Source organism: Pygocentrus nattereri, chromosome 7, assembly GCF_015220715.1.
Source record: "Pygocentrus nattereri isolate fPygNat1 chromosome 7, fPygNat1.pri, whole genome shotgun sequence".
NCBI classification, from domain to species: domain Eukaryota; kingdom Metazoa; phylum Chordata; class Actinopteri; order Characiformes; family Serrasalmidae; genus Pygocentrus; species Pygocentrus nattereri.
The window spans coordinates 10998799-11026528 of record NC_051217.1 but is presented as its reverse complement, the minus strand read 5'-3'; the positions used below and the strand labels follow the sequence as shown (position 1 = coordinate 11026528).

General features: G+C 38.5%; 3 protein-coding genes across 5 annotated transcripts; 1 reads left to right on the top strand and 2 right to left on the bottom strand.

The window, feature by feature from the left end:
• Positions 1-656: 656 nt before the first annotated feature.
• On the top strand, positions 657-6780 carry si:dkey-88e18.2 (interleukin-12 subunit beta). Its single transcript, XM_037539747.1, has 8 exons — positions 657-741; positions 1394-1475; positions 1580-1816; positions 2871-2973; positions 3066-3232; positions 3319-3452; positions 4581-4700; positions 5956-6780. The coding sequence occupies exons 2-8, from the start codon at positions 1394-1396 to the stop codon at positions 6010-6012; spliced, it is 900 nt and encodes a 299-aa protein (XP_037395644.1). The 5' UTR covers positions 657-741; the 3' UTR covers positions 6013-6780.
• Positions 6010-17123, bottom strand: cfap161 (cilia and flagella associated protein 161). 2 transcript variants are annotated; one of them, XM_017716817.2, is made up of 7 exons: positions 16865-17123; positions 16619-16708; positions 12714-12952; positions 12502-12583; positions 11990-12148; positions 7195-7268; positions 6010-7052 (listed from the first exon to the last, which is right to left on the bottom strand). In XM_017716817.2, the coding sequence occupies exons 1-7, from the start codon at positions 16934-16936 to the stop codon at positions 6839-6841; spliced, it is 930 nt and encodes a 309-aa protein (XP_017572306.1). In that variant the 5' UTR covers positions 16937-17123; the 3' UTR covers positions 6010-6838. The 2 variants fall into 2 exon arrangements, with proteins under 2 accessions (XP_017572306.1, XP_037395643.1); XM_037539746.1 differs by lacking the exon at positions 12502-12583 and having other exon boundaries at positions 12896-12952.
• Positions 17124-21292: 4169 nt separating this feature from the next.
• On the bottom strand, positions 21293-27546 carry si:dkey-88e18.8 (major intrinsically disordered Notch2-binding receptor 1). Of its 2 annotated transcripts, XM_037539870.1 has the most exons (4): positions 26098-27546; positions 24810-25821; positions 23391-23579; positions 21293-22534 (listed from the first exon to the last, which is right to left on the bottom strand). In XM_037539870.1, exons 1-4 carry the CDS (start codon positions 26865-26867, stop codon positions 22352-22354), a joined length of 2154 nt encoding a protein of 717 aa, XP_037395767.1. In that variant the 5' UTR covers positions 26868-27546; the 3' UTR covers positions 21293-22351. The 2 variants fall into 2 exon arrangements, with proteins under 2 accessions (XP_037395767.1, XP_037395766.1); XM_037539869.1 differs by having other exon boundaries at positions 24810-27546.
• Between the last annotated feature and the right edge of the window lie 184 nt (positions 27547-27730).

The following is a 27730-nucleotide window of genomic DNA, read 5'->3' as shown; positions in this document are numbered from 1 at the left end:
TTAAAATGCTATCTTGTGCATTTTCTGACAGCCTCATCATCTCTGCTTTTTCTTCTTTTTTGTCATGTTCTCATTTCTTCATTCTTCACATTTGCTGAGCACTAATAGAGTGTGCATAAGTGCTCTGCTGTGTCTTGTATTTGATATTGAGATCCTCATTATGTTTTCACAGAACTTAAGAGGGAAGTTACTTGTTCCTCTGAAACCACATGAAAGGAGCCATTCACCGTTTTACTAGGGAATGGGAGGAAGAAAAAAGGAAAGGGTCAAAAGACACAAAAGAGCAAAAGACCAAGAAAAAATAAATGACTAATAATGAAAATGGAGGAGTGCTGTAAAAGCAGTATTGAAAGAATTTAAACAATATAGACTTTTTTTTACTCAGAATTGCCAACAATACAGCTTATGAGAGCGCCAAGCTGCGTCCAGTGCACGTGGGCACAACGAGGTCATTTTCTCGTAACTTTCAGTAGCGCATGGAGCGAAACAGGCTCTCGCGGCTCTCGTTCCGCGTGCTGAAAAGTCATCGAGTTTCTGCTTATGGCTATTATTACAGGTCATTAGAGCGCTGAGTATTAGCGCTTATGTCATCGCACACAGAGGGAAATCAGCCGCTCTGGAGGAGGTGTGGAGGTGTGGAAGTGGGGAGGTTTTGGGGCATAAAAGGCTCCACTCGGCTCGCTGGACAGCAAACCAGCACGCCCTCACACACAGATACAGACACGCACACAGCAGAGCAAGGTAAGAGTGAAGGGATATATAGATTGCATTGTACGCTGTCTATCACACACACACACGCATATATATATATATATATATATATATATATATATATATATATATATATATATACACATACATACATGTATGTATGTATGTATGTATGTGTATATATATATATATATATATATGCACATTATTATTACAGTAATATACACATTAAAATATAATTACAGTTTATCTCCACAGTAAGCAGTGTTTACCAGAGATTTTATGTATACCAATGTTTTCACTTTACCATTTCCAAATGGTTAAGCGCAATGGAGGAGAGGAAACCTAGCATTATTTGTATCATTCAATAGTTGCTTTAGAAAATTAATGCTTAATTATGTTTAATTTGCTGGTGCTTATGCTGCTGAGAGAATTGAACAAACCCATTGCATTTATTCTAATGTATACATATTTTTACAAGTGGCAAAAACACACTTGTTGTTGAGATAGATGGTTGTTTGCTTAGGTGCCTAAGACTCTTGCACTATATTAAATTATATTCTATATTCTATAATATTATTATACTGCTTGTCACATTACTACTAGACGTTACTGTTTTACAGCTTTTACTTTCATAACTCTCTCTCTCTCTCTCTGCTCCTCTCTGCCTCACAATTTCTAGATGGGTACCATACTGAGGACAGTCTGTTTTCTCATCTTCTGCATCACAAGTGTGTCAGCTGTGGACACGTTCCCTGAAAAATGTGAGAATATGTGTCACACATTCCTATCACCACAGTAATCATCAGCTTCCTGTAGCTATGCGCTCATATTGTCTTTGTGTCTGCATTTGTGTTCCTGTGTGCAGTTGCATTAGGTCGGATTGATGGCCATGTTACTCTGAGTTGTGACACTGCTAAGCCGCATGTAACATGGAAGCATGATTCTGAAGATGTAGAGCCATCAGAACTAGCTGAGCTTAAAGACAAACAACTGATCCTTCATAACTTTCAAGAAGACCAAATGGGGAACTACACCTGCTGGAGTGAGGGTGAACTCTTAGACTACACCTACATCCTGCTTGACGAGTCTTGGAAATTTATTGGTGAGAAAGAGTGGCTTGTCACCCTTGACCAACATACAGTTTACATCATGAAAAACTTGATGACATACCCGAGATATTATTAATAATCACCACAGTCTGGGGCGTCAGATTTGCCTGTAACAGCAGTGTTGCAGTAAGCCAGTAAAACAGGGGCTGAAAAACTCCACTCAACTGCTGTACTACTATATTCTACATTAGTTGGGTGCTCCTGATAAAATTGAACACTCTCATTCAAACCTTCAGTCAAATAACAATATTTCAGTGAACTATCAGAATGTTTTTGGTCTCATTTTGGGTATGACGATAATTAACATGCAAACACATGTTTAAGCAAGATTTTCATTCATTATGAGGGAACAGTGAACATTTTTTAGATGATTCTATTGTCAGAATAATTAAAAAACAAGAAAAAAACAAGACCTTAAAGTGTTTAAGCATCGATTTCATGTAACATTTTAGTGCTTCATAAATTAAAGCTGCACTGTAAGATTCTTTTGTTAAAATTGAGATTAAAATTGGAGGAAGTAACATTACTGAGAAAGAAAAAAAACAGAACATGGTAAAATGTGGTGTGCTTGTGCTGCTGTGAGTCACCTTGTCAAGCCTGAAATAATCATTTAAAAGTCTGAAGTGTCAAGCCTGATTTTCTGTGGGTTTTTCAGACTACATAATAAATCTTTTACATATTAACTTCACATGCACAGGCTCAAAAAGAAGGTCTGGTTCAATGTTTAGGTCTCAAATGCAAAATGAACATTACACCAATGAAGATATGGTGACAAGAGTAGATCATTCACTTACGTCCTGGAAAGACAATTCGTTCACCAAGTTTTGAATCAGTTCTCTTTGAACACTCTTTCAACATGCTGGAAGGCGAGCGATGTTACAAAATGTTCTTCCGCATGTTGCATGCAGTAACAAATCCCCAACATTTACATAGGGCAGCTTTAAACTGATTAACACATTTTAAAATAAATATAACTCACAGTATCCTCAGTACACTCAGTATCATTTTAATAATATTTTACAAATAACTGAGTCTCTCTCTTTTCAGATTCAGTTCTATCCTGTACAGCTGAAACTTTCAACTGCACATTCAAAATTTCCTGCAGAATGGACCAAGCTGGCTTCAATGTTTTCAGACTTCGCAATAAACGGTATTTATCTCTCTTTATTCATCTCTCACGAATACACAGTTCCACTCCTTGTACATGACCTGCTAAAACTGCTGTACCACATGGTGTTGTAGGGACGACAGCAGCTGGGTGCAGCGTTCTGAAGACGGTTTCTTTTACCTCACTCACTCCACCAACCCATACGCAGAGGAGGCCAAGCAGCTGGAGGTGATAGGGGAAGCTGTGTCGTCCTCAGACCGCTACTTTAATATCAGCCACAGCTTCTATCTCAGAGACATCAGTAAGTGTGTATTGATAGTGTGTGTGCATTGAGGTTGTGTTTGGCTGTTTCGGTAAATCTGACAACTGTCTTTTCTGTCTGTGTAGTCAAGCCTGGCAGTCCTCAAATCAATATGAGCAAGAAAAGCATTACTGTAAGACCTCCAGCCTCTTGGGCCAAGCCCGAAAGCTACTACCCTCTGGAACATGAAATTCAGTGTAGGAAGCGAGACGATGGAAAGGTAATGTTAGTTTCAATGCATGTGCACACCCATATCTTTTCCTAGTAATTTTGGAGCATTTCTATTGGTCTATTCATCATGAAGATTTGAGACAACGTAAAAGGGCAGCTGCTGTGCTTAAATGATGATTATTTTTTCTAAAGCCACGATGTGCACCACTGTTGTAAAAATACATTATAATGTATTTATCTAAAGGTGGTGATTCAACTGCATTGATGTTATGAAGTTAGAAGTATTTGGGGATGCATAATTGGAATCAATATGTAACTGTATAACTGTATATGTCACTGTAACTTAAGTAAACTGTTCATTCTTAAGTATCAAATAAATTCAGGATCAAAAATTAGAAAAAAATTAGGTATTTAGTTACATTTCTTTTCTGTAAACATAAATGAGTTAAGTAAAATATTATTTGGTTCATTTATAAACTAACTTAAAACTTAACATTGCTGTCAAAAAAACAAAACAAAACAACAACAAAAAACACATGCATCTTAAAATGGTAACTTTACTGGAGACTTTTAATATTGGACTAGTGTCGGTTAGAGGATTTTTATTCAAAAGTAAATTTGTAGCATTTCTGTAAATCTGTTCATCGTGAAATGTTCACACAATGTAAAGGACAGCTACTTTGCTCACATGATCTAAAAAAAACAAAACAATAAAATAATGAGACATGCTATTTTTTTTGGCCAGAAAAGCTCTGCTGACTTTCCCCAATTAAAAGAAAAACTCAGTGTTTTCTTACACTCAGAAGCTGGCTTGTCTAGAGCAACTTATAATTCTATTTTTGCACAGGAAGATGAAGGTAGCATTAAGACTCTTATTGGTATAGCATAGGGTGCTTAGCCAGGCAGGCACTGAGCCCAATCTGCAGCATGGAGGCCAGAGGTGTAATCCATTACACTATACCATTCCACCACTCTGGAAACAGTTCCTCCAGTTACATCTTTTCAAAGGAATAATTCTGAATATCACACAAATAATCAAACCAAAATAAATTGTGGTACAATTTGAAATTTTATGATGCATTTAACTAAATAATCATAACAGTAAGGTCAGAAATGTGCACATCTAATTCATAAAAAAATAATTTTCTGCAAGCTGAATTTCTTTCTCTTCTTTCAGGAGGTATCTTGCAATTTGAATGGTACCAATAAGGTCCCAGATGGCATGAGTCACGTGCGGGGTCGCTGCAGAGACTTGCTGCTTCTCTCTCAGTGGAGTGACTGGACACCATGGCAAAATGTATCCCACTGAAACCCAAATCCGCACATTCTACACACCTCTCTCTCTCTCTCTCTCTCTCTCTCTCTCTCTCTCTCTCTCTCAACCTGTCCTCTCTGTCTCTGACTCCTCCTTCACAAACACGAACACACAAACAGGTCATTATTCCTGTCACAACTGTCTGTCCGGAACATTTGCCTGTTTATTTCATTTTCATGTTCCTTCTATGTGTTTGTATGTGAGTGTGCGTAAGCACATATATTTATGTTCACTGTTTTGTCCCATTAAAAAGCTTCTCTTCTTCTACTCTCACCCTGTCTTTGAATTCTTATAGATGTGAAAGCTTAAGTTCTGCATTTCTATAATCCTCGTTTTTGTTTTCTTTTGAAGTATATGATAAGGAACAACTATTTCAGCAAAAAATCTAATATGTGTCTAACGCGACTCTATCTGGATTAAGTGGTTAAAGATGAAGATAATAATGTTTAGTGTCCAAATCGCAACTTTAGTTTAGTTTACATGGCTAATGTAAGTAACAAACAATAGAAATCAGTAATCACACAGAATGTTTTCCAAAAATACATCTTCAAAGCTTCTTTCAGCAGATGCACAAAAGAGCTGCTGCCAGAATTCAGCTATAGTAATGTTTTCTTAATTTTTTATAGTCCTCACTATAAAATGTGTCTTAAATCACACTGGCAAGTCTGCATGACATAAATGAAGAGCTGGATGTGGTTTGAGCAGGTTGAGGGAAGTTTTGGGCATTGGGTATTTAGAAGATTTTTAGTGACTATGAACCATTAGTGTTTCCCAGCAACATTAGCTGCATAGCTGTGTAGAAGCAAAATTTAGACACCAATTATATCTTGGCTGTTTGACTACAATTCCTTTAAATAGATTTTTAACTATATGTATACATAAACACTACAAAAAGGATTTATCAATCATTTTAAAAAGTAAAACATTTAAACTCAGAACAAGCAAATTCAAAGTTCATTTATAAAATAATTTTGCTGGCATTTTCCTTACTAGTCTAGCCTTTTTACATTGTAACAATGGTACTATGTATTATTTATTTGCATTTCTGAAGGTTTTAAGGACTTTTAAAGAGTTCAGATGATTCAGATGAAAAGCCCATCACAGAGTGATAACAGTGAAATGGTGTCATTACGTCAACAGATATCTTCATTTTCATCAAAGTGAAGCATCAGAGTAAACATATTTGTGTGTGTGTGTGTGTCTATGTGTGCACATGATTTCTCTTTTTTATCCTTAGGTGCGTAAGGGAAGAAAAAAGAAGCAAAAGTCAAAGAATGGGACAAAACAAGACTGACGTTTTCCAAGAATGAAAAAAACTACTTTAATGTCCTCTACATTTTCTAGAATTTACACATTTATATGTGGTGCAAAACATTTCTTTCACTTGAAAGGGCCTATATCCTAAATTTTTCTTGTTTTTTCCCCACTTTTCAGTCCTTTATTAATCCCTTAGAATAAAACTGGCTGTTCTAGTTACTGTGCCTTTAAGACTGGCATATGTAAATTGCCTCTGTTCTGATTGACTGTCCTGTATTGTGCCACATTTAAAAAGCAGTTCAGGCTGAAACACCCCTTATAACTTTAATGTGAATGGTTGGGGCTAAAATTAAATTCTGTCAATGTAAACTTACTATATCAAACTCGTTTATTTTAAAAAAGGTAAAAATGATTCTCCATGTGCCCATAATTAATAAATTATAGACTGTTTTAGGTGATAGTCCTGAGAACCAGCTGTATTTTACAGTCTGTCTATCAAGTAAAAGCAGTCACTGTATGATCTTAAGCTTTGTGTGTATCGACCTATACTGATCAGCAGGGGGCTGTAGCAACTGTTGTAGGCATATCCAGAGAGAGGAATCTGACACTTTTTCATTGTCCAGTGTGGTCTTTTGGACCAAATGTGGCCAATTTAAGCATGTATTCTCAGCAGGCTGGCAAGTAAGGGTGGGTTTCCCCTTTATATTTGCATTGGATTATTTGTGGCTTAACAGGATGATGTTCAGATGTTGACAGTTTATGAACTTTAAGAATTGAAAATAAAGGTAAAAAAATCTTCAAAATATTTTATTCAAAGGCTGAAACTCTACTGTACCCTTTCCACTCCATCCTCTGTGTCTGTATTATCTTTCTGATTCTCCTGGTGTGTCTGTGATGGCTTTTGGATGTGACCCATTCTCATTAGTGATGGTTGACACTTGTTGCTGCTGCAGTAGGCTTTGTCCCTCATGGCCTGGGTCAGCAGTGACAAATAGCCAGTGGTTACTGTCCTGTTCTGCCTTGTGGGAGTCCAGGAAGGTGTGAGCTGTGAGCTCATACTCTTTACCAAATGGAGTCCTACACATAATGAGGGACAAACACACACCCGTACTTATTTATATCTGTGTGTCATCAAAGATTGTAATCAGGATCCACTGAACAAATGGCCTCCCTTCTTCCACACATACAAAAATATGTAAAATGTTTAAAATGCACTTACCAGAGCACATGATTCGCCAGTGCAGCCAGACATTGGTTGGTTTTACAGTGGGAGATCAGCACCTTGCAGTTCACCTGTAGACACACAGCCACCAGTGCAGAGACAATAAAACTACTGAAGGTGTCTGAGTGGGTTTTTCTAAGATATACACTTTCAACATTGCAGGAACATCTGTTTTTATGCAGTGTTCAATTTTTCTATTGGTAAAAAGCCCGTATTTCCACTGGGTAAAAACGTCTTTTCTTGCTGTTAGTGATATAAGCAGTCTCTCATGCCTCCCCAGCCATAAGACGATTACACAATGCAGCAAAAAGTATGGTGAGACAATCATAATCATTGAGTTCATTTGTTTCAGCCACATCCATTGCTAACAAGTGTTTAAAATCAAGCACATGTCCATGCAATCTTCATAGATAAATACTGGCAGTAGAATGGGCCATAGTGAAGAGCTCAATGACTTTTAACATGGCACTGTCATAGGATGCCACTTGTTAATTCATAAAACCTCTGTTTTGCTAGATCTGCGCCAGTCAATTGTGAGTGCTATTGTGAAATGGAAGCATCTAGGAGCAAAAACAGCTTAGCCATGAAGCAGTAGACCACTGAGACTGAGCTGCAAAACCAGCATATGTTGTGTGTTGGATGCTGTTATGCTAGTCAGCAGCAATGGAAGCTCACATCACATGCACTAGCAGTTAATGATGATCTGGAACAGTATTATAAAGTGAAACACACAGTAACTCATTAATGAACTAGGAGTTAACGATGATCAGGAACACTATTATAAAGTGAAACACATGGTAACTCATTATTGATGAACTAGGAGTTAATGATGATCTGGGACATTATAAAGTGAAACACATGGTAACTCATTACTAATGAACTAAGAGTTAATGATGATCAGGAACAGTTTTATAAAGTGAAACACATGGTAACTCATTATTAATGAATTAGGAGTTAATGATGATCTGGAACAGTATTATAACGTGAAACACATGGTAACTCATTATTGATGAACTAGGAGTTAATGATGATCTCGGACATTATAAAGTGAAATACATGGTAACTCATTACTAATGAACTAGGAGTTAGTGATGATCAGGAACAGTTTTATAAAGTGAAACACATGGTAACTCATTATTAATGAACTAGGAGTTAATGATGATCTGGAACAGTGTTATAAATTAAACGATATTAGAAGTAAAACCCCCTAAAGAAGTGATATACTGTAGAACAAAAAATATTAGTAAAGACATTTTTGAAAAAAGTAAGATTAAATAAGTGGTTTATGGAGTCCTTATTTATTTGTGAACAGTCCAAATGTGAAAACATCCCTGGGTTAGCTAGCTATATCACTGAAAATAATGATAAAATAATAATAATAAAAATGAAATCAAAATCATTACTACTGAAGGAGAACATCTGAGAACTGAGTATCTGTATAACATCTGTATAACTGATTAGTTATACATAATTCTGTTTCATATCTGAGTCACAAAGTTTTATTGCCTATTAGTTTAGCTCACATTAGATAAATTAACTAGCTAGCTAACATGCACTCATAGCATAACATTAGCAGCAGCTTTAGGGTTAATAAAGCACTAACATGTGCTTATAATTCTGAGACAACATGGTAAAAGACATTGTACAAAAAGACCACATCTGCTTAGCTCAGATTAGTTAGAAAGTCAGCTGTGTTTCTACATTACTACTGCAGTCTGAATAAACCCATGAATCTGAATCAAAAATTTCATATTAGTGGCCCGGGGGTCTGCTTTGAGTCTGATTCACTAATCAATATAGATGAATATTATATTTATGACATATTTTGTAAAACTACACATTAAATAATATATAGACTGAACATACTTTGAAATATTATTATATTATAATATCTATAATATAATTATAAATATATATTCTGCATTATCACCAGCTAAGGTGAATTAAATATAAACCAAATAATATTCATCCTTTTTAAAATTAAATGCCACCATGGACAGATAAATTAGACTTTATTTGAAATAAAATATAAAATAAAGGGTCCTAAGTGAAGGGTATCAAATTGTCTGTGGGCCAAGTGTCAGCTTGTCTTCTCCAAAAAGGCCTGGTACAAAAAATGTAGGTAAAAAATGTTCTGTATTTTTTCATCCAATTACTTCAAATATGCACTCATTTAAGTGCATCTTGGTCAGTGCTTATTAGCAAGTGTTCTATCACCACAATTCACTACTATAACTATTGATAATAATAATAACAAAAACAACAAAAATAACAACAACAACAACAACAACAATAATAATCATTATACATAGTATAATAATAATCAATCATATATAATGATATTTAAGATAAACATTTTAGAGTTACCATGTGTTTCACTTCATAATACTGTTTCTGATTAACTCCTACTTCATTAATAGTAAGTTACCATGTGTTTCACTTTATAATACTGTTCCAGATAATCATTAACTCCTAGTTCATTAATAATGAGTTACCATGTGTTTCACTTTATAATAGTGTTCCTGATCATCATTAACTCCTAGTTCATTAATAGTGAGTTACTATGTGTTTCACTTTATAATACTGTTTACTGTTCCAGATCATCATTAACAGCTAGTTCATTAGTAATGAGTTACCATGTGTTTCACTTTGTACTGTTCCTCATCATCAGTAATGCCTAGTTCATTAATAATGAGTTACCAGCAACACCTCAATCATTATCTAACAGACAATAATTACATAATCACTTGGTAATATGTAGAACCAAGTGAATGTGAAGGCAGGACACGTACACATTCAGATATTTCTGAGAGCCCTCAGTTCAACTGACCCTGCCCTCAAAATGACATTAAAGGAGAACTACTGTTCAGAAGAAACACTGGCACATGTGCTCCTGCAGAAAAGAACAGTGTTTTCTTTTCTACAGATGAGAGGTAAGCAGACTGGTCTACTGAAAACTGAAATATTTTAGCAATTGTTCCACTTGTAGGCTGATGTGCAAGCTGGTTCACACTCTCAAATGTGAAGATGTACAATAGCCTTTTAAAGTTTCTGATCAGAACAAACCCATGAGGGACACCAGTCAGTACAGGGTGGCATGATGCCCCAGCCTTCTCTAAGGATACCTGTTTCTGTGAATAAAAATGGATGGTATAATCCATTATATTGTAGAGACTGCACACTGCATAGTGTATTTCACTACTGTTAGAAATGTTGGAATAAACTACCTCAGTTAGTAGTTCAGCAGGAACCATGTCAGACTCAGCTATTGAGCAATTAATGTTGAATTGATCTCTAATTTAAGAATAGTTATACTAAGAAACCATAGTTGCTAAGTAATTCTCTATGAGGCTCAGTACTTATTATTTAGTTAACAGTGAACTACCCCAATCATTAGTTCATTATTACCTACTGAGTAGTTAACTAGTAGTCTGTGGTAGTTAAGAGTAGTTACTTAAGCATTAATGCAGAACTACTTTGTCCCAGCTTAGTTCCTGATTAGTTACTTATTAACTGCAAAACAGTATTGTAAAGTGTTACCGCAATCTCTATAAAGACATGGTTTGACGAGTATGGTGTGGAGGAACTCCAGTGGCCTGCCCAGAGCCCTGACCTCCACCCCACCTAATACCTTTGGGATGAACTAGAACCTGTTGTTGAATTGTCAGCCAGGCTTTCTCATCCAACATCAGTGTCAGACCTCACAAATTCTCTTTTGAATTAATGGACACAAATTTCCAGGCACACTCTAACATCTTGTGGAAATCTTGTGAAAAGCTCACATGTGGTCACATACTTTTGGCCATATAGTATATTTTTTGTTAAGCTAATCATAGCATTTACTTCACCTGCTTTTCCTGTTTTCTGTATTTTTAATATTTTAGGATAATGGGAAAACCTTTTTTTCTGTTCCCATCGTGTTTTTGTTTTGCCATCCAGTGTCGACCAGAGGAGGATGAGTTCCTCTTTTGAGTCTTGGTTTCTCTCAAGGTTTCTTCCTCTCATTAGGGAGTTTTTCCTTGCCACTGTTGCCACTGGCTTGCTCATGGGGGCTTGGACCCAGATTTTTCTGTGAAGCTGCTTTTTGCTGTTATAAAAAGCGCTATGACTACTGACTGACTGACTAAGCTTTTTTTTTATTGTTCGTGCCACTCCTGATATTAACAGAAAAATATCTTTTAAAAACACCATTAATGACTTTTATTCCCGAAAAAATAAAGAAAACAGTATTAATGCTAGTGCCACTTCAACACACATTGTAATTTTATTTATACGTATTCATTTATTTAATTTTAGATGTTATTTATTTTATTTATATGTACAAGTTAGTTGTTCAAAGATGCTATTCCTTCTTTATGGTGCATATTATTCTTGGTATTTAAATAGATCAAAATTAATTTAAGAATCAAAGGAATTAATAAGGGTAATTATTATGTATTCTTTTTCATCCATATATGCAAAAAAATAATACCACTTGAGTGGGTGGGAGAGCCTCCAAGCAGAACGTCACTCCTGGCCCCTCAGAAATGACCCTAGGCAAAGACTACTCCTTCTTAATTTTTCCCCTAAATCTATTGCCCTTGTTAAATGCGGTGATCACCTTGCATCTTTTACTTTGTCCAGGTTTATGAACGAATACTGTCATACCCTCTCTTTTGGTAAAGCTTAATGCTGAGAAAAACAACACTCAGCATATGTGCCAAGGTTCAAATCACTGTTTGTTATCCCAACATTTCTTTATAAGACTTGCTCAGCACTACATTAATCAGTACACCTGTTGTAGTGTAATTACCTGTACAGGGTAGCCTTCATGTTCCAGGCGTTCCTGTGGGTCAAAGTAAACCACTCTCCACCAACACTGGAAGTCACACTGCTCCACTAAGCTCACTTCTTGTAGTCGGGACTTTTTAGCACACTTCTGGAATGTTCTGTGGTCACTGGCCAAATAAAGCTAAATAAAGTCAGAAAGTACATATAGTTAGGGGACTTATTTCCATTACTGAGACTTTTATTAGGCTTATCATATTTCAAGTTATTATAGTACTTGTTTTTTATGAAAACCACTCTCCAAAACTTTCTGATATGCAATCAAACCACACAGATCAAGTTTTTCAAATGTCAAATGGTCTAGAAAAAAAATCCCTTAAATGTTTTTTTTTTTTCCCGCTGATGCAAATATTGTGTTTTCAAGAAACCAAACTTTCTAATAATTCAATGCATTAGCAGGAAAAGGGACCAGAAGCGAAAAAGATGGATTTCCCCTTTTAAGACAACGGCATCATCAGCAGTCCTTTGCAGGTTTACCTCTCCACCAAAACCTGAAGTAGTTCTCAGGCCAAAGCTTTGATCATATCTCAGTACGTCTCCATCTGGTGTTCCATCCACGCTAGACCACAAACCACAGTAAGAGGAAACGCTCATCAGTGTGAATGTGCATGTGTATTCCTGTATTTGGATGTTTTAATGTCACTGTGTACGTGGCAGCCCTCACAGTGGATGTGTGATAAACTGTTTACCAGGTAATGACGAAGGTGTTCCGTACACACGACTTTAAGCTGTTGGCCCCGCCCACTTGGCAGGGTCCCTGGAGATATGGGTCAGAGTTTGTTTGTGGATGTGAGCACATATTACTGAGGTCAGCAATGATGCTAAGGCTACAGGGGTCACGTAGGCCAAGACTTGTTCCTCCAGAGTTTACCAGCGTTATCGTGTCTCCAAAGCGCAAAAAGCCATCTCGCGACACAGACAGCTTCATCTGAAAAACAGATTTAATTTTTTCAGTTTCCTTTTTACTGTTTTACAGACCTTATCTACTAATTTCATAATTTTCCTCTAACTATTATCTATAGTTTTTGTGGTGTTATTACTTTGTACTGGCAGAGAAAAAAAAGAGTGTTTCTGTTCAGAGATACTGAAATTACTTTTTCAGACATTTTCTTCTGTTTGATTTCAGTTGGGTGGGACTACATTTGGCGTAGATGACATCAAATCTACCCAAGTAATAATCAGAGCTAGCATTATGTATATGTCAGCTTCTCATGTTCCTGTCCTGCACATAAAGTGACCACTCTCCTGCTTCTCTCAGTTCAAGACAAAACTCAGAACAAGCCGATTATTTAGGCTTTTTTAAATTTAACAGTGCTTGTTATGAAGGTTTATTACACTGTTGTTTGCATCATAGCTAGACACTGCTTCCTACTCATGTTGGTTGCTTATTGTTGGATCCTACAAAAAGTGTTCAACTTTATTTATGAGAGCACATTAGATAGCAGTCCACCTTAAATGTAGGAATGAAAAGTTAATGTATTAGCTATCCCCAACATCATGGCTCACAATAGTTCCCTCTAATTTTGTACTTCTGCAGTTGTACTTTACAGGTACGGTGTACAATGTGGCATACAAAAGATTTATCCACAATGTCCGCAAATATGACCATGGACAACGGGAGCTAAGGTGACCTCTGTTTCAGGAGCATAGTCCAGCAGTTAGCCAGCTATCTATAGGTTACGAATATAATGTTAGTGCTGCTGAGTTTTCAAATCTTTGATACGTTATGTCCATAATCTTCTTGTCATATAATGAAAGCCTGAGTTCTCCAATATCTGCTAAATGTGGTCTCTTAAATGACCATTAGACAGCTTGTTCTCTATTTTGTACTTTTTATACACTATTCACACAATTTAAAGGGCAACAGGCATTTTCTGTCACGATTGGCCCCTCCCAGTCCTGTAAATGTGTTTGTGTTGTTTTGATTTAGCCCATGTGCATTTGTTTTGGTCCTGCCCCCTTGTGTCATGACTCCACCCCTGATTGTCTCCACCTGTTTCCCACCTGTCCCTTGTTTACCCTGTGTATTTAAGCCTGTGTTTGCCCCTTGTATTTGCTGGTCTTTGTTGTTTGTACTGGTCTATCTACTGCTGTTTGTTCTGTTTGATTCTGGTCTGTCATGTCTGTCCCCCAATCAATCCGTGTTGGCTCTATGACCCTGGATTTGCCCATAATAAACGTTTATCTCCACATATGCGTCCGCCTCCTCGCTCCCCGTTACATTTTCAAATTATGTCAAACTGAAAAACTAAAACGAAATACAAGGTTTTCTTCTGACAGCACTGATATCTTTATTATCAAAAAAAAAAATTATGCATAAGATAATTCTATTCTAAGTATTATGATCATCCACTAGTGGTGTTAAAATGCATCAGTGGATTGTGATATGATGATATAAAGGTGGCCAAGCTGAAGGTGCATCAGTTTTGAAATGTGAGAACCAATTCTAATCCATTAGAATAATATTTAATGAAGTATGCATTCTTTTTTGGGTGGACAGAGCTCTGTAGGCTTTTTAAGTTTTTATTTATCATCTGTATTCCACTATTGTGTAAATAGTATCTTGTCACAAGTCTGAATCTAAATTACCAATATGAATGCAGCTGTGTTGAAATTTAAGAAGACGCACTGATGTATTTCCTGAAGAACTGCAATCAAATCATTGTGAGCTCTGATGTTTACAGCCTTATTATGAGCACACATCAAGAAATTATTCCTCTATTTTTTTTTTACGTTCTTACCAACATATCACAACTGATAAGGCCTAATTCATCCTGAACATCACCTCTTCCAGCCCCTCCACTCTGGTAGAAGATTCAAGGCCAAAAAAAACAGCAGAGCCAGACATGCTAACAGCTTTTACCCCAGATCTATAGCACTCACTATCCAGTGGTCACTTAAACTAATCCAAACAAAGTTCTTTACTGTATTACAGTAACTCTAATGACATGCAAAACATGGTTGGTGTGACAAATGTATTCCCAGCAGGCTTTGAGGAGGGTTTGTGGACCATTCAATGTCTATATGTCATTTCTAAAACATGAATCTGCCTTCTGATTCTACTTAGCTGTTCCTGTTCATCCTGCTGGTCAGTCCTGATGCCCACTGGTTTGTAGCAATGATTAAACTCCATGACACAAAAATGTCAGGAGTCTTTTGTTCCTTGTCCATCTGTGCAGCACTCTCCAAGTCTCGCCACTAGGGCTGGAAAATCTGGGTGAACGCTGGAAGAGCTGTCTGTTTTGGCTGCCCATAAGGAGGAAACTCTGGACAACAGCCTGGAGTTGCAATGGGAGCTGCTCTGTAGTTGAATCCAAATCTATTCAGAGAATGCTTTGTGGCCTGGCACCATATTGGTGGCACTAAAGCGAAGCAAGCAAGGATGAATGAGGAATGAACTTCTATTTCTTTTAGCTACTTTTGCCTCATAGCTCTAATGCAAAGCTGAAGAAGTAAATTTTGCAGCATTTTGTCAAAGCATTTTATTCACCTCTTTTATCATTCATTGTGCCTACTATGCACACGCTTCACTGTTTATACTGTGCACATCTTATTTGAATCACTGTTTACTCAGTAGAAATCTCATTTGATTATGAGAATACAAGGAAATGTAACCTTCGAGGCTCATCCGTGCAGGACTGATTACTTCATTTTAGGGTTTAATTTGTAACTAGTGAATAAATGCTAAATGTCTAGTTTCATAAGGGTATGTTCTCTAAAGCCAAGACATGAATTACTGTATACTTTGTCAATGTTATACAAAAATATGTTTACATCTCATTTATTTTATTAAAAATCTGTCAACAGAAAAGGCCAATGTCATTTTTTCACTGTCACTAAAAAGTAAAAACACCTCAAAAAACTATAGATCATAGTTAGTAGAAAATCATACAGTGAGTAGACAGAGGCTGTAAAAAAAAAGAAACGCTACAAATCCATTCTTTTTCATCATGTTTGTCCCTTAATGCAACTAACAGATGACACATTAAGCATAAGGGACGTCATGGGAAATAACAGACCATCTTCTGAGGGCCTGAATTTTTTAACATGGTGCAGTAAACTGATTTCACCAAGTAAAATGTTTTAGATGGCACAGTTTATGTAAGTTTATGTGCAATTATATGTGTTGCTATCGAAACAGAGCAATTTCCCTTCGAAATCAATAAAGTTATTTCTATCTATCTATCTATCTATCTATCTATCTATCTATCTATCTATCTATCTATCTATCTATCTATCTATCTAATACTAGAGAAACAAACTAGAACAGCAGGGGGCAGTATAACACGGTCAAAATATTCTTACACTCCTTCACCAAAGCTGGCACAGCACTCATTTTGTACAAATACTGGCAATGAATGCTGGTAGTTATTTTGGAATCAGCTGGATTGAAAAGAATAAAGTGCACATTTCATTTATAATCTAAAAGGTATTCAGATTAAAGGCCAGACCAGAGAGCTTACCCACATCTTTCTAAATGGTAAAAAGTTTTCACTCGTTAAATCGTCTGTTCAGCTTTCCTCAACTTTGAGAGAAACTAATAGACAAAATCCCAACGAAGCCACAGACGCAAGACGCAGGAGCAGCCTCTTACTGGTTTCAGGATGTTTTGTCTCAGTACGGTGGTCTTCTGAAGCGTAAGCTCCCCTCTGTCTTTCCGATGGAGGAAATCCTTCAGACTGTCCTGCAGAAACATTAAGGTTAAAACTGAGGTACTGTTTCCGGCCTTAAAACTAACAACGTTTACTGTGGTGGGCTTTAGGCTAGTGAGAAACTGCACTAGCATAACACTTAAGCATCCTCCTAATTGAGGTTAACGTAAAAAAAAAAAATAACAAACCTCGTCCAGAGACACGTCTTCCCTCCAGTTTCCCACCCGCACGCTCGGGCTGTAGGTCCGGACAGTGGCCATCTGATCACCTGCTGAAAGGCTACTTGCTCTGCTTATATCAGCGGGTACAGATAGGCTGAAATCCAGGCTGCCTCTCTCTACAACTTAAGACTCGAATAGCTAACTTGTACAATTCTGCTCTGTAAGTTAGATAAGCTAACCTACCTAGCTAGGCGTGTAATTCACAGCGCACCAGCCAAGCCTTTGATGAGTCTGTTTACGTGTCTCCATGGTTACAAGCTTCAAAGGGGAACTCCACTGCATTTTCTAAATTGTTGCATAATTCAGTAAACAAGGTCTCTCTCTCTCTCTCTCTCTCTCTCACACACACACACACACACACACACACACACACACATATATATATATATATATATATATATATATATATATATATATACATATATATGTGTGTGTGTGTGTGTGTGTGTGTGTGTGCACGTGTGACCTTGTTTACTGAATTATGCAACAATTTTGCAATATATATATATATATATATATATATATATATATATATATGTATTTGTGCATTTTATTTATAATATATTTATTTACTTATTACCTTTCACCCTGTTCTTCAATGGCCAGGACCCCCACAGGACCACCAGGGAGCAGTTATTATTTGGGTGGATCATTCTCAGCACTGCTGTGACACCGATGTGTTGGTGGCATGTTAGTGTGTGTTGCAGTGGTATAAGTAGATCAGACACATCGTGCTGCTGGAGTTTTTAAACGGTGTCACTGCTCGATTGAGAGCAGTGACACAGCAACAGTTGTGCTACTATCTCTGACTTTACATCTGCAAGGTGGACCAACAAGGTAGGAGTGTCAAATAGAGTGGACTGTTACTGGACACAGTGTTTAAAAACTCCAGCAGCCCTGCTGTGTCTACTTCCCTCATACCAGTGTAACACACTCTACTATGCCACCAGCACCATGTCAGTATCACTGTGGTGCTGAACGATCCAGCCCTGAGATAATACCTGCTCTGAGGTGGTGCTGCTGTATTTTAATACATATAAATACATAAATAAATGTGAGAGAAACTGACTAAAGACAAAAGGAGAAAATAAATAAGGGAAGAATCTCCTGGTCTTTAAGATTTGTAATGAGTACATCAAGTAATTTCAAGGTCAGAAAGAAAAAGAATGGATTAAGATGTATATTTCTATTTCTTTGAAATGTAAATACAAGCATACAGTTTCAATAATACTCAAATAAAGTATGAATCTTCCAAAACACCACTTCTGTATAGAGATGAAGTACATTTTAAAGTATTTTCTGCCCCTCAGTCAAAAGTCTTTTTTAAAACCTACATTTCTTAACATTTCTTTAAACTGCTAAACAGGGTAAATGTCAGATACTGTAGGACAGAAAAAAAAACTTGAATAAAGATTCTATTAGACAACTACATAAGTCTAAAGTCCTCTTTAGGGCCTGAATGGCAGTGTGTCTATGAGAGACAAAGAGCGAGAGAGAAAGAGTGATGGTAAGTGATTGTAAGTGCCTCTTTGTCAATATCGGAACTGACGGGTCATAAATTGATAAAAGATGTTTATGAGAGCTGAGCTCTGAAATATTAAAACTCTAACAGGAAGGGAAAAGCTGCAGCCTAGTAAAGTGATTGAGATCCTGTTACACACAGGGGATTCACCTTTCAGACCTGCTGATCAACACAATATTCTCTTCTACATGCTTCAAGCCATGACAGTGTGCTGTTTAGTGTTATAGTTCACCTGCAGATGTTTTTACTGCAACACAGATAAAAAAAAAGGCAGTTAAGAAAAACGTATACCATGCCACCTGTTATTTCTGGATAACTGTGTTCAGTTATCTCAAAGACATACATAAATATTTGTACAGATGAATGCAATGTGACAGCTGTATAAACCTGTTAAGTGATTTGCCTGGATGCAGTATACATTAACTTCACTAAACCTTCAAATGTACAGACTCATCATCTTCCTTTGAGATATTTTGACAAGCATTTGCTTGTTCAGTCTGGGCTTTTGCTGAGTGGTTTCTGATCTCAGGAAATAAAATTCATGATTGATTGAACATAAATTGAGCCACAAAAACCTTTTTCAACTTTTTTTTCTCCTGACAAAGCTTTTGCATGCCTAGATGTTCATAAACCACCTCCTATGATGTCTGTAGGCTTTTTCCTAAGCAGATGAAAGTTCTTTCTTGACTGAACTATATTATTCTCTTATAAAGACAAGAGGCTTCTCGCTCCAAAATGACTGAAGCCTTTATATCCATATGTCTGTGTGCAAGGAGTCAACGATTAAGCCAAATTTCATATTACATTATTGTGTTTTGAAACATTTTTATCTTTTAGGACTACAAAAGATTCCACTTCCAAATTCTGAGAGAAAATAAAAACAAAATAGAAATATACTGTACAAACATTTGTCTAACATTTCTTCTCAAATGAAGGGTATTAATAGTGGGTTTGTTCCTCTTTGCTGCAGTACAACACTAGATGTTGAAACATTGCTGTGAACTGTTGTGATTTGATTGCTTTCAGCCACAGGAGCATTAGTGAGGTAAGGTACTAATTTAAGATGATTAAATATGGATCACATGCGCCACTCCTACTCATCCCAGAGGAACTGGATGGAGCTCCCCTACAGAGAACACAGTTCCACTGCTCCACAGCCCAATGTTGAGGGCTGTATACCCCCTCTAACCAATGCCTGGCACTGGGCAATGAGACATTAGGCTCATGTGCGGCTTCACCAAAGCTTCCCACTCTATTGGCAAAACTTTTCTATGAAGATTATATGAGCTGTGTGTACACACAACTGAGTGCCTGTTCGGTTGGCTTTAATTGACTAATTAGTAGAGCTGTCTGGATACTTTTGAAAATATAGGGTTGGTTTCCCAGACAGGGATTAAGTCTAGTCCTGGACCAACGAACATTCTGGAGATTCTATGTTGAAAGGGAAATGCACCAATTGAACCATAGTATAAGAGAATGTGGGGCACAAACTAACGCAGGGTAAAATGTAACATGAATATTTTATGTAGGTGAAAAAGTTCATGTAGAAAATCCTTTTGCTTATCTTCTCCTGCTCTTCCCATGTTTTTGATTGCCGAGTTGTGAGTCACAGAATTTTCTCCTGTACTATTTTGATCACAATCTTTGTGGCTGTAAAACAGCACCAATTTGAAACACATAAACAACTCAAGTCAGGTGAAAGAGCAGCCTCCAATTTTAATTAATCAGAATTGTGCTATATATGTCATGTAAATAAAATATATTTACATGACATCTATAGCACAAAGAATGTTGGCCAGTACATGACTAGCACGTGCAGCTTTGAACAGTAAACATGTAAAATAATACATTTTTTATTAAAACACAAAAATGTTTACTTTATTGTAGAAAATGTGTTTCAGTAGTGACAATTCTTAATGCTACACATTGATTCAGACTTCAAAACAATGGTACATATTTGTTCATCATGTGGCCATGAGGGATAGGGATGCAGTCTCACTCCCTGCTCTAAAATGTAGGGGTGTAGGTAGAATAAGGCTAGGCCTATAGATTAAAACTCTTTGAAAACATGGGACAGCATTTTCTGAATAACATTTTTATGTAAAAATTAAACTCATGATAATTTAAATTTTTTTCAACTTGAAATTTAGGGGTTAGAGGATTGGACAGCCATATCCCAATAGGAATTGCCCTATGTTGATTTAGCTGAGTCAGATTAAGCTGAGTGTGGTATTGTATGAGTCTACATCACAGTAGTGTAAGTGAAACTTGGCTTGGCTTTTGCACTTGCACACAAATTTAAGGCAGTGCTCATTTATCAGTGGCAGCAGACAGAACTGGGACTCAGCAACCTTCAGCTGGAAAATGAGGACAAAATATCCTCCCTGGCTCACTCATGCTCCCTCCCTCCTTCCTCACTACCTTTCGCTCTTTCCGCTTGCTATCATAGCCCCATTATTGGTCCTGTGATGTTACTTTGCAGAGTATGTGTGTTGTGGCCATTAAACCATTGCTTCCATTACAGATCCCAAGGGACATATTTCTGTAAGTTTTAGCTTCTGCAGAACAACAAGTGAAGGTATTGTGCATACCTTGCATTCTTGCCCTTAGTGCTGCTTGCGTGTACACTGTAGCTAATGATTTTTGCGTAATGCTTCACAAGAAAGATGTTTTTTTCAGTCCTACCAGAAGACATGCCATGCCTGTACCAGAGATTCCCCTCTATTGTCTAACTGCAGAAAAGGCAAAACATGGATACTGCTTTACCCCTTATCAGATGTTGATGACTCAGGGTAAGGGAAGTGTGGAACAGGTCTGAAGTCCTACAGAGATTTAGGTTCTCAGAGCACTCCAAGTTTACTCTACGGGATCATTTTTGAGTGTAAGCGTTTGTGTTGCGTTGGTGTTTCTTTGAGTGAGGGGATCCCCCTTTTATCTAGAGTATGTGTGTGAGTCTCCATGTCTGACTCAAATTGCTGGGGAATTGGATTAGACTAATGGGCACATCAGTCCAGCAAAGAGGATTTACCGGAAACATCCCCTAACCATAAAAAGGGTGGAATGAGCTTTGCCAGTGGATGCGTATGTGTTCATGAGTGTTATGAGGAGCAGTAAAAGTAAACATTTCTCTGGAAACATATATTTTCCATATATCAGGTATATTTCTACATGAATTGATGGGCACATTTCTAAAGTGCAGAACTTTTGGAATAAAGTTGGTTCACTAATCCCCAGAATCAAAAAAATGATTCTGTTAGATCAGCTAACAAATGTTGGCTAGCACTGAGGGACAGGGAGAGAGCGAGGGAGATATACTGATGGGGAGAGGGAGAGAGTGAAGGAGATATACTCTCTTGGATTCAGGCCACAGATGGGGAGCAGTATCAGTGGGGACCCAGGGATATTATATAACTTTATATAAGATTAGCATCACTTTGAGAAGAGAGAATAGAGAAGGAGCTCAAACAGGAGCAAGACATGACAAAAGAGGCTATCCATGGTCTACTTCACATAGAGGTATTATTATGTTGATAAAATTGTATAAATTTACGGTATAATTTTGAAACACAATTTTTTTATCATTTCAGGCAATACATAGGCTGTATAGAGTGCATCATCAGACTTTGCAGTCCAACAGAGTTTTAGCAAAATTTATTCAGTGAAGAGTAGATCTATACTGTACAGTGGGGTTAAGACCCATTTAAACTGATTTTGCAGTCATGCTTCAAAATTAACATAAAAATTATGCAGTGCAGAATGACAGAATGTAATAATTAGATTAATTAAAATGTGTGCATGTAGTTAAATATTAGGATGTGTGTGTGTGTGAGAGAGAGAGAGAGAGAGAGAGAGAGAGAGAGAGAGAGAGAGAGAGAGAGAGAGAGAGAGAGAGAGAGAGCGAGAGAGAGAGAGAGAGAGTAGATGTGTGAGCGTTATGCAGTGCATATTGGAATGACGATGATGAGGATGAGGATGAGTGTGGCAGTGACACTGAGCGCAGTGATGCGATAGGTTTGGTTCCTGCTGCAGCGTGTGAGGGACTGCGAGCGCCGCAGGAGTGTGTCTGAGGCTGGAGTGTAAACGTCATCCATCCAGAAGTCCAAAGACTCAGGGGCCTAAAAAACAGAGATCATGGTAGTGAACATTTTCATCTTCATTATTCTGCACTGTATTATATCAATAAAAAACATTTTATTTAACATTTAGCTTGTATTTTTGAAAATGTAAATTTATAAATTAAATAAATACATTTCTTTCTAAAAGATAAATACATTATTTAATGATAAAAAATTGTATCCTGTAGAACATACAAAATCCATTTATGAAAAAAAGTCTCTTTGCAATTGGATTTGAATATATGTATGTCATGTATGCATGCTTCATATGAAGCAGAACAGACATCCTTTTGAACATCATGTTAAAATATTGTTTTTTTGGACAAAGCAACTGACTGAAATGCTGTCCATGGCCTATTTCATGTGTAGTACTGATCATTCAATCATTTATCACAGTTTAATTTCAGGCAGCTAAGTTGTATAATATTCCTTAATCCCTTTTAATAGAGTGCAAAAATCTTTCGTATGCACAAAATATTTTAGGCAATAATTATACCAACAAGCCTGTTGAATCTCCAATTCTCTTCCAGCCCTTGAAATAATCACTATTATATCACTATTCTGTTGCTAAGCATCTTGTCAATCATAAGTGTTGCTGAAATCTTCAGTGGTGCTGAAATCTTCTTGGATCCTTGCTATCTGTTAACTTATTTCAACGACCGTCTTCTGTTGAAACTAGTGTAATTTTATCCAAAAAAGTACTACTATAAGAAATGTCATGAACTAGGCAATAAGGTCTGAACTGCAAGCAAACTCCTGTCTTTGAAAAAGCAATATCTAAAAGTTATGTTTCACAATGAATCCAGCCTAATGCAAATCCTGAAAATCATTCACAGAGAGGAAATAATGGGATTACCTGTAAGTCAAAGGGTGTCAGCTCTGTCTGGCTCCAGGAGACTTTGGGGCGATCAGTGAGGCGCAGGTTAGAGCTCTGCATTGAGCTGTGCAGAGGAGCTCTGTGGGCTTCAGGGATGAGGTGAGAACTCTTTCTTCTTTCCTGCGCAGTGCGGGCCTCTTTCTTACTCTGTCCGTCTTGCTGCTCTGCCTGTGATAGTAAGCAAAGCAAGACACATACACATAAACAAACACAAGCACACAAACATGCAAATATGTGCATAGTCTGTGTGTGTCTGTGTCTTTTAGTAATGGTAGAGTAACAGGAAGAAGGATCTAGATGCTCTGTAATATGGCAGACTATTCATTTTTACTTAGTTGTGTTACTTTGAGCAGGGACCTTGGAAGGTATTTTAAGTTGGGGGTGCTGAAATTTTAAGCAGCATACAGGTGACATAGACAGTAAAGTCAAAATAATATTTCTTTATTTAAAAAAATTTTTTTGGGATAATTTACAACAAATAGATCATGTCAACATGTTCATACTGACAGCAATATACACACATAACGGACACAACAAACTGCTGATGTCTACCCTGCTCTCTCTGGTACTCCATGAAAGATATGCAATCAAGCTGAGCAGCGATTGTTAATATATGATGTGGTGATCAGTTGTGCTATGGCCATAGTCCAGCTACATGCTGAAGGTTCAATACTTGAATGCACACATATATAATGAGATATAATGGGCAAACAATGCATTCAAAATGTGGGACTAATTGTGACTAATATTGCAATTATGATTTAAATTAGATTATTTTCCATAAATTAAGCTCTAGGTCATTTGATGCTCACATCCATTTTTTTTGGCACTGGAGCTTCAATGTCGAATGTGATGTGCCAGACAGCCACTTCATGAGTTCTGAGTTATTAGGTTATATTTTCCTACTATGGTTTGCTAAGACAACATCTAATACAGCTAATAAGATTTGATTCAAATTGCAGCTCTTGCAATTTAATAATTCAGTATATGAATGATTAATCAATCAATCACATATGATGTGGGGAATCATTGTGTAGCTTGAATAGTTCACTTTAAGAAACAATATTAGCCCACAACTATCCTTGCATGTGTTTTAGTGACATGCCTCCAAAGTGGTCAACAATTAGTGAGTGAAGAGATTCACCTTAGGGCAATGAAAATGCAGTGTTAACTTTAACAGTGCATGGTAACTGCAGATTTTGAAAATATATAAATTTTTTTTTGTACAATTACACCTAAAACAATTATACAAAATTTTTTACTACACTTTGATTACTGCTTTAAGCTATTTTGAAATCTGGGATGTTACAGGCCCCTCAGTACCCCCACTTCTCAGGGGGCCAAGAATTACTCACCGCTTACACGTATGGGTGTGCATATATGTGTGCTTGTATCTACCTGAGCAGGACATATGTGCTGTTCCTTGCTGTAGCTGATGCTCCACTCGCGCTGCTGTTCAGAACCACTGCTCTCTGTGTGGCTCCTGGAGGCCCTGCGTGTGAATAGACCTCTGCGTTTGGCTGCAGCCCCCTCAGCCCCTTCCAGCTCTGGGTTAGACCTGGGGCCTCCCTGCTGCTGAGCACTTGGCATACAGCCCTCTACAGCCTGGTGGTGTGCGCACAGCTGCTCTGAGTGTGTGTGCACTAGCTGTCCTCTTTGCTCCAGTCGATTCAGTGTGGCTAGGACCAATGCCAGCTGTTCCCGCAGCTCTGAGATAGGCTCCAGCCGCTGCTCCAGCTCTGTGACCCGCTGCAGCAGCCGGCCTACGCCCCACCGCACCCCTTCCTCAGGGCCCTCCAGAGAGTGGAAAAGCCGTCGGAGCTTCCCCAAACGCTCCCGTCGCTCTGGCAATCCAGCCCCACACCCCTCCTGACTTCCGCCCCCTTCTCCAGGTAACACTGCCATTGAACCGCACATACTAATGTCGTCCAGGAAACGAAAGATGGCACTGATGTCGTCCTCACCAATATCTGGATTATCTATGGAAAGTTTGTCACTTAACATGATGCTTCTCAGGGCACGGCGGTCAGGAGGCTCTGTTTGAGTGGCCACATTGGACACACCATCACCTGGAGAACAATCATACCACGCTTCCAAACTCAGCCCGCTCAGACGCTTCAGTGTGTCCCGTACTGACCTGACGATGAATGGATCAAAGCCTGGAATGTCAAAGCTACTGTTATCAAAGCTAAGTTTAGCTAATTTAGGTTTAGCTAATCCAGATTTATCCAGCACAGACCTTTCAGATCCAGGTCTCCGTGCTTTGTTTTTATCTAGTCCAGACTTTTCCTCTTCCTCAGGCCTGCTGTCAATGTCCAGACTGTGGCTTTTGGTGGCCATGGCTGGACTCTGGTGGCTCCTCTCCATCACTGTAGGCCCAAAGTAAGTGGAGCTTTGCAGGTCATCAAGACTTTTGTGCTTCTGGTCAAAGGAAGTCTGTGCAGTAGGGTGTATATTTGTGGAAGGCGCATGCATTTGTGCGACGGGTGCATGTGTGTGTACATGTGGATCATGCATTTGTGTGGCAGGCCCTTGTGAATGTGTTAGCATGTCATTTGTCTGTGTAGCATGCACATAGGGGTTTGCATCCTGGCCTTGCACATGTGTTGAAAGATGGTGTGCATGTGTCGGTGTGTCATGCAAGTGCGTTGCAGAGTCATGTTGGTACACAGTAGAATCAGGATACGGGTTCTTGTAGGTGAGAAAGGCGACGTCCTCCCCACCATCTGTCATTCGTTCCTGGGATTGTTCTGATTGGCTTTTGCTTTCCATAGGGACCAATGGTAAAAGGTTGTGGAACTCCCCCTTAAACATGCTCCTCTTCTGAGCGCAAGAGTAAATAGGCTCCGCATCCGAACCAGCAGCTGAGGTCTTGCTGGACGACTCCTGGTTCCTCGTGCACTCACCAGGAATGTCCATGGAATGCGTGCTCTGCATTTTGTCTTGGTTGAGTGTGTGTGAGGCAGGGTGCGCGTGAGCACGAAAGTGTGATGGAGTCTGCGTGTGCAAGACCTCAGTGTTCATTCTGATCAGTCCTTCAGTGGAGCCCTCGTATTTAGAGCCTGAGGCTATAGCCCCACCCCCTGCTTGTAGCCAATCACAGCGAGGACATCCCTGACCGCAGGCCAGGCAAGTGGTCTGGGACTGGCCAGAGTGTGCATGCGAGGGAGGCAGACGTGTGTGTGTGAGCAGGTTGAAGAGTGAGACCACATCAGCAGCCGCAGATAGGCAGTTGCTGCAGGGTGGGTGCAGACGCTCGCGGAACAGAGTGGCGGGAAAACACGGGTCACGGCAGGCCGTGGAATACAGGAGACTGCGCAGCTCCAGCAGCGGCTGCAGCTCATAGCGTCCACTCAGATACACACACACGTCTGCATATGACAGGCGGCCACGGCACACGCCCAGCACCTCCAGGATCTCCAGCAGCACCAGAGGGTCATCAGCACTGCCTGACATAACTGCAGCAAAGCTAAACAGACAACTCTCACTGCCTTAAAGGTCACTCACCTGTGTTCTACCTTATGTGCAAAAACTACTCTCAAACACCCAACATTTAGGCATGTACATAATCCAGACACCAGAGACCCCTCATCCTATCCATCCCTCTCAAAACAACATGCCAAACATCCCAGATCATACAAGCCACATGCTAATCTGGTGCACTAGAACAACAGGACATACTGCATTAGATGCACAGTGCAAAAGAGAATGAGGTTCCTTGGTAAGCTGGAATAAGAGAACACAAATACATACGTATCTGCAGCATTAGATGCACAGTGCAAAAGAGAAAAAGGGGATCCTTTTACAAGAAACATACTAATTCTACCAATTTCAGTGACCTACCTGACCCATGGAAAGTACAGTGAACACCCTTGACTTTCTGTCAACAGCCGATGCCTCTCTGTTTAACAACTCACTCCATTCACAGAAAATTCAATCCCAGACTACTCACTGAGAAAAAAGGCAACCAGGTCATCTTTCCACAGTGACAGCCTTTCCTTGAAAATGATTACTGCTTTGACTTTAAAAGACTCTTCTGCAGTTTTTCTGAGCTGAATACAACCAGCTTGGCGAGGAAAATGTAAAGGGAAAAGAGCAATTCCATGAAGCTGAAATCAAGTACATCACTGCAGAGTGCTGACCTTATTCAAAGCCTTAAAATAGCCACTGTCGTTGAAGCACATCTTTAGATCTTCGTTATTTTTTTCCCTACCCATATTCCGTCAAGCCCCGCCTCCTGGACGAGGATTGGCTAGAAATGCCACGCGTCCTTCGCAGGGATTGGTGGGTAGTATCACTTCTCCCACGCTAGGATTGGC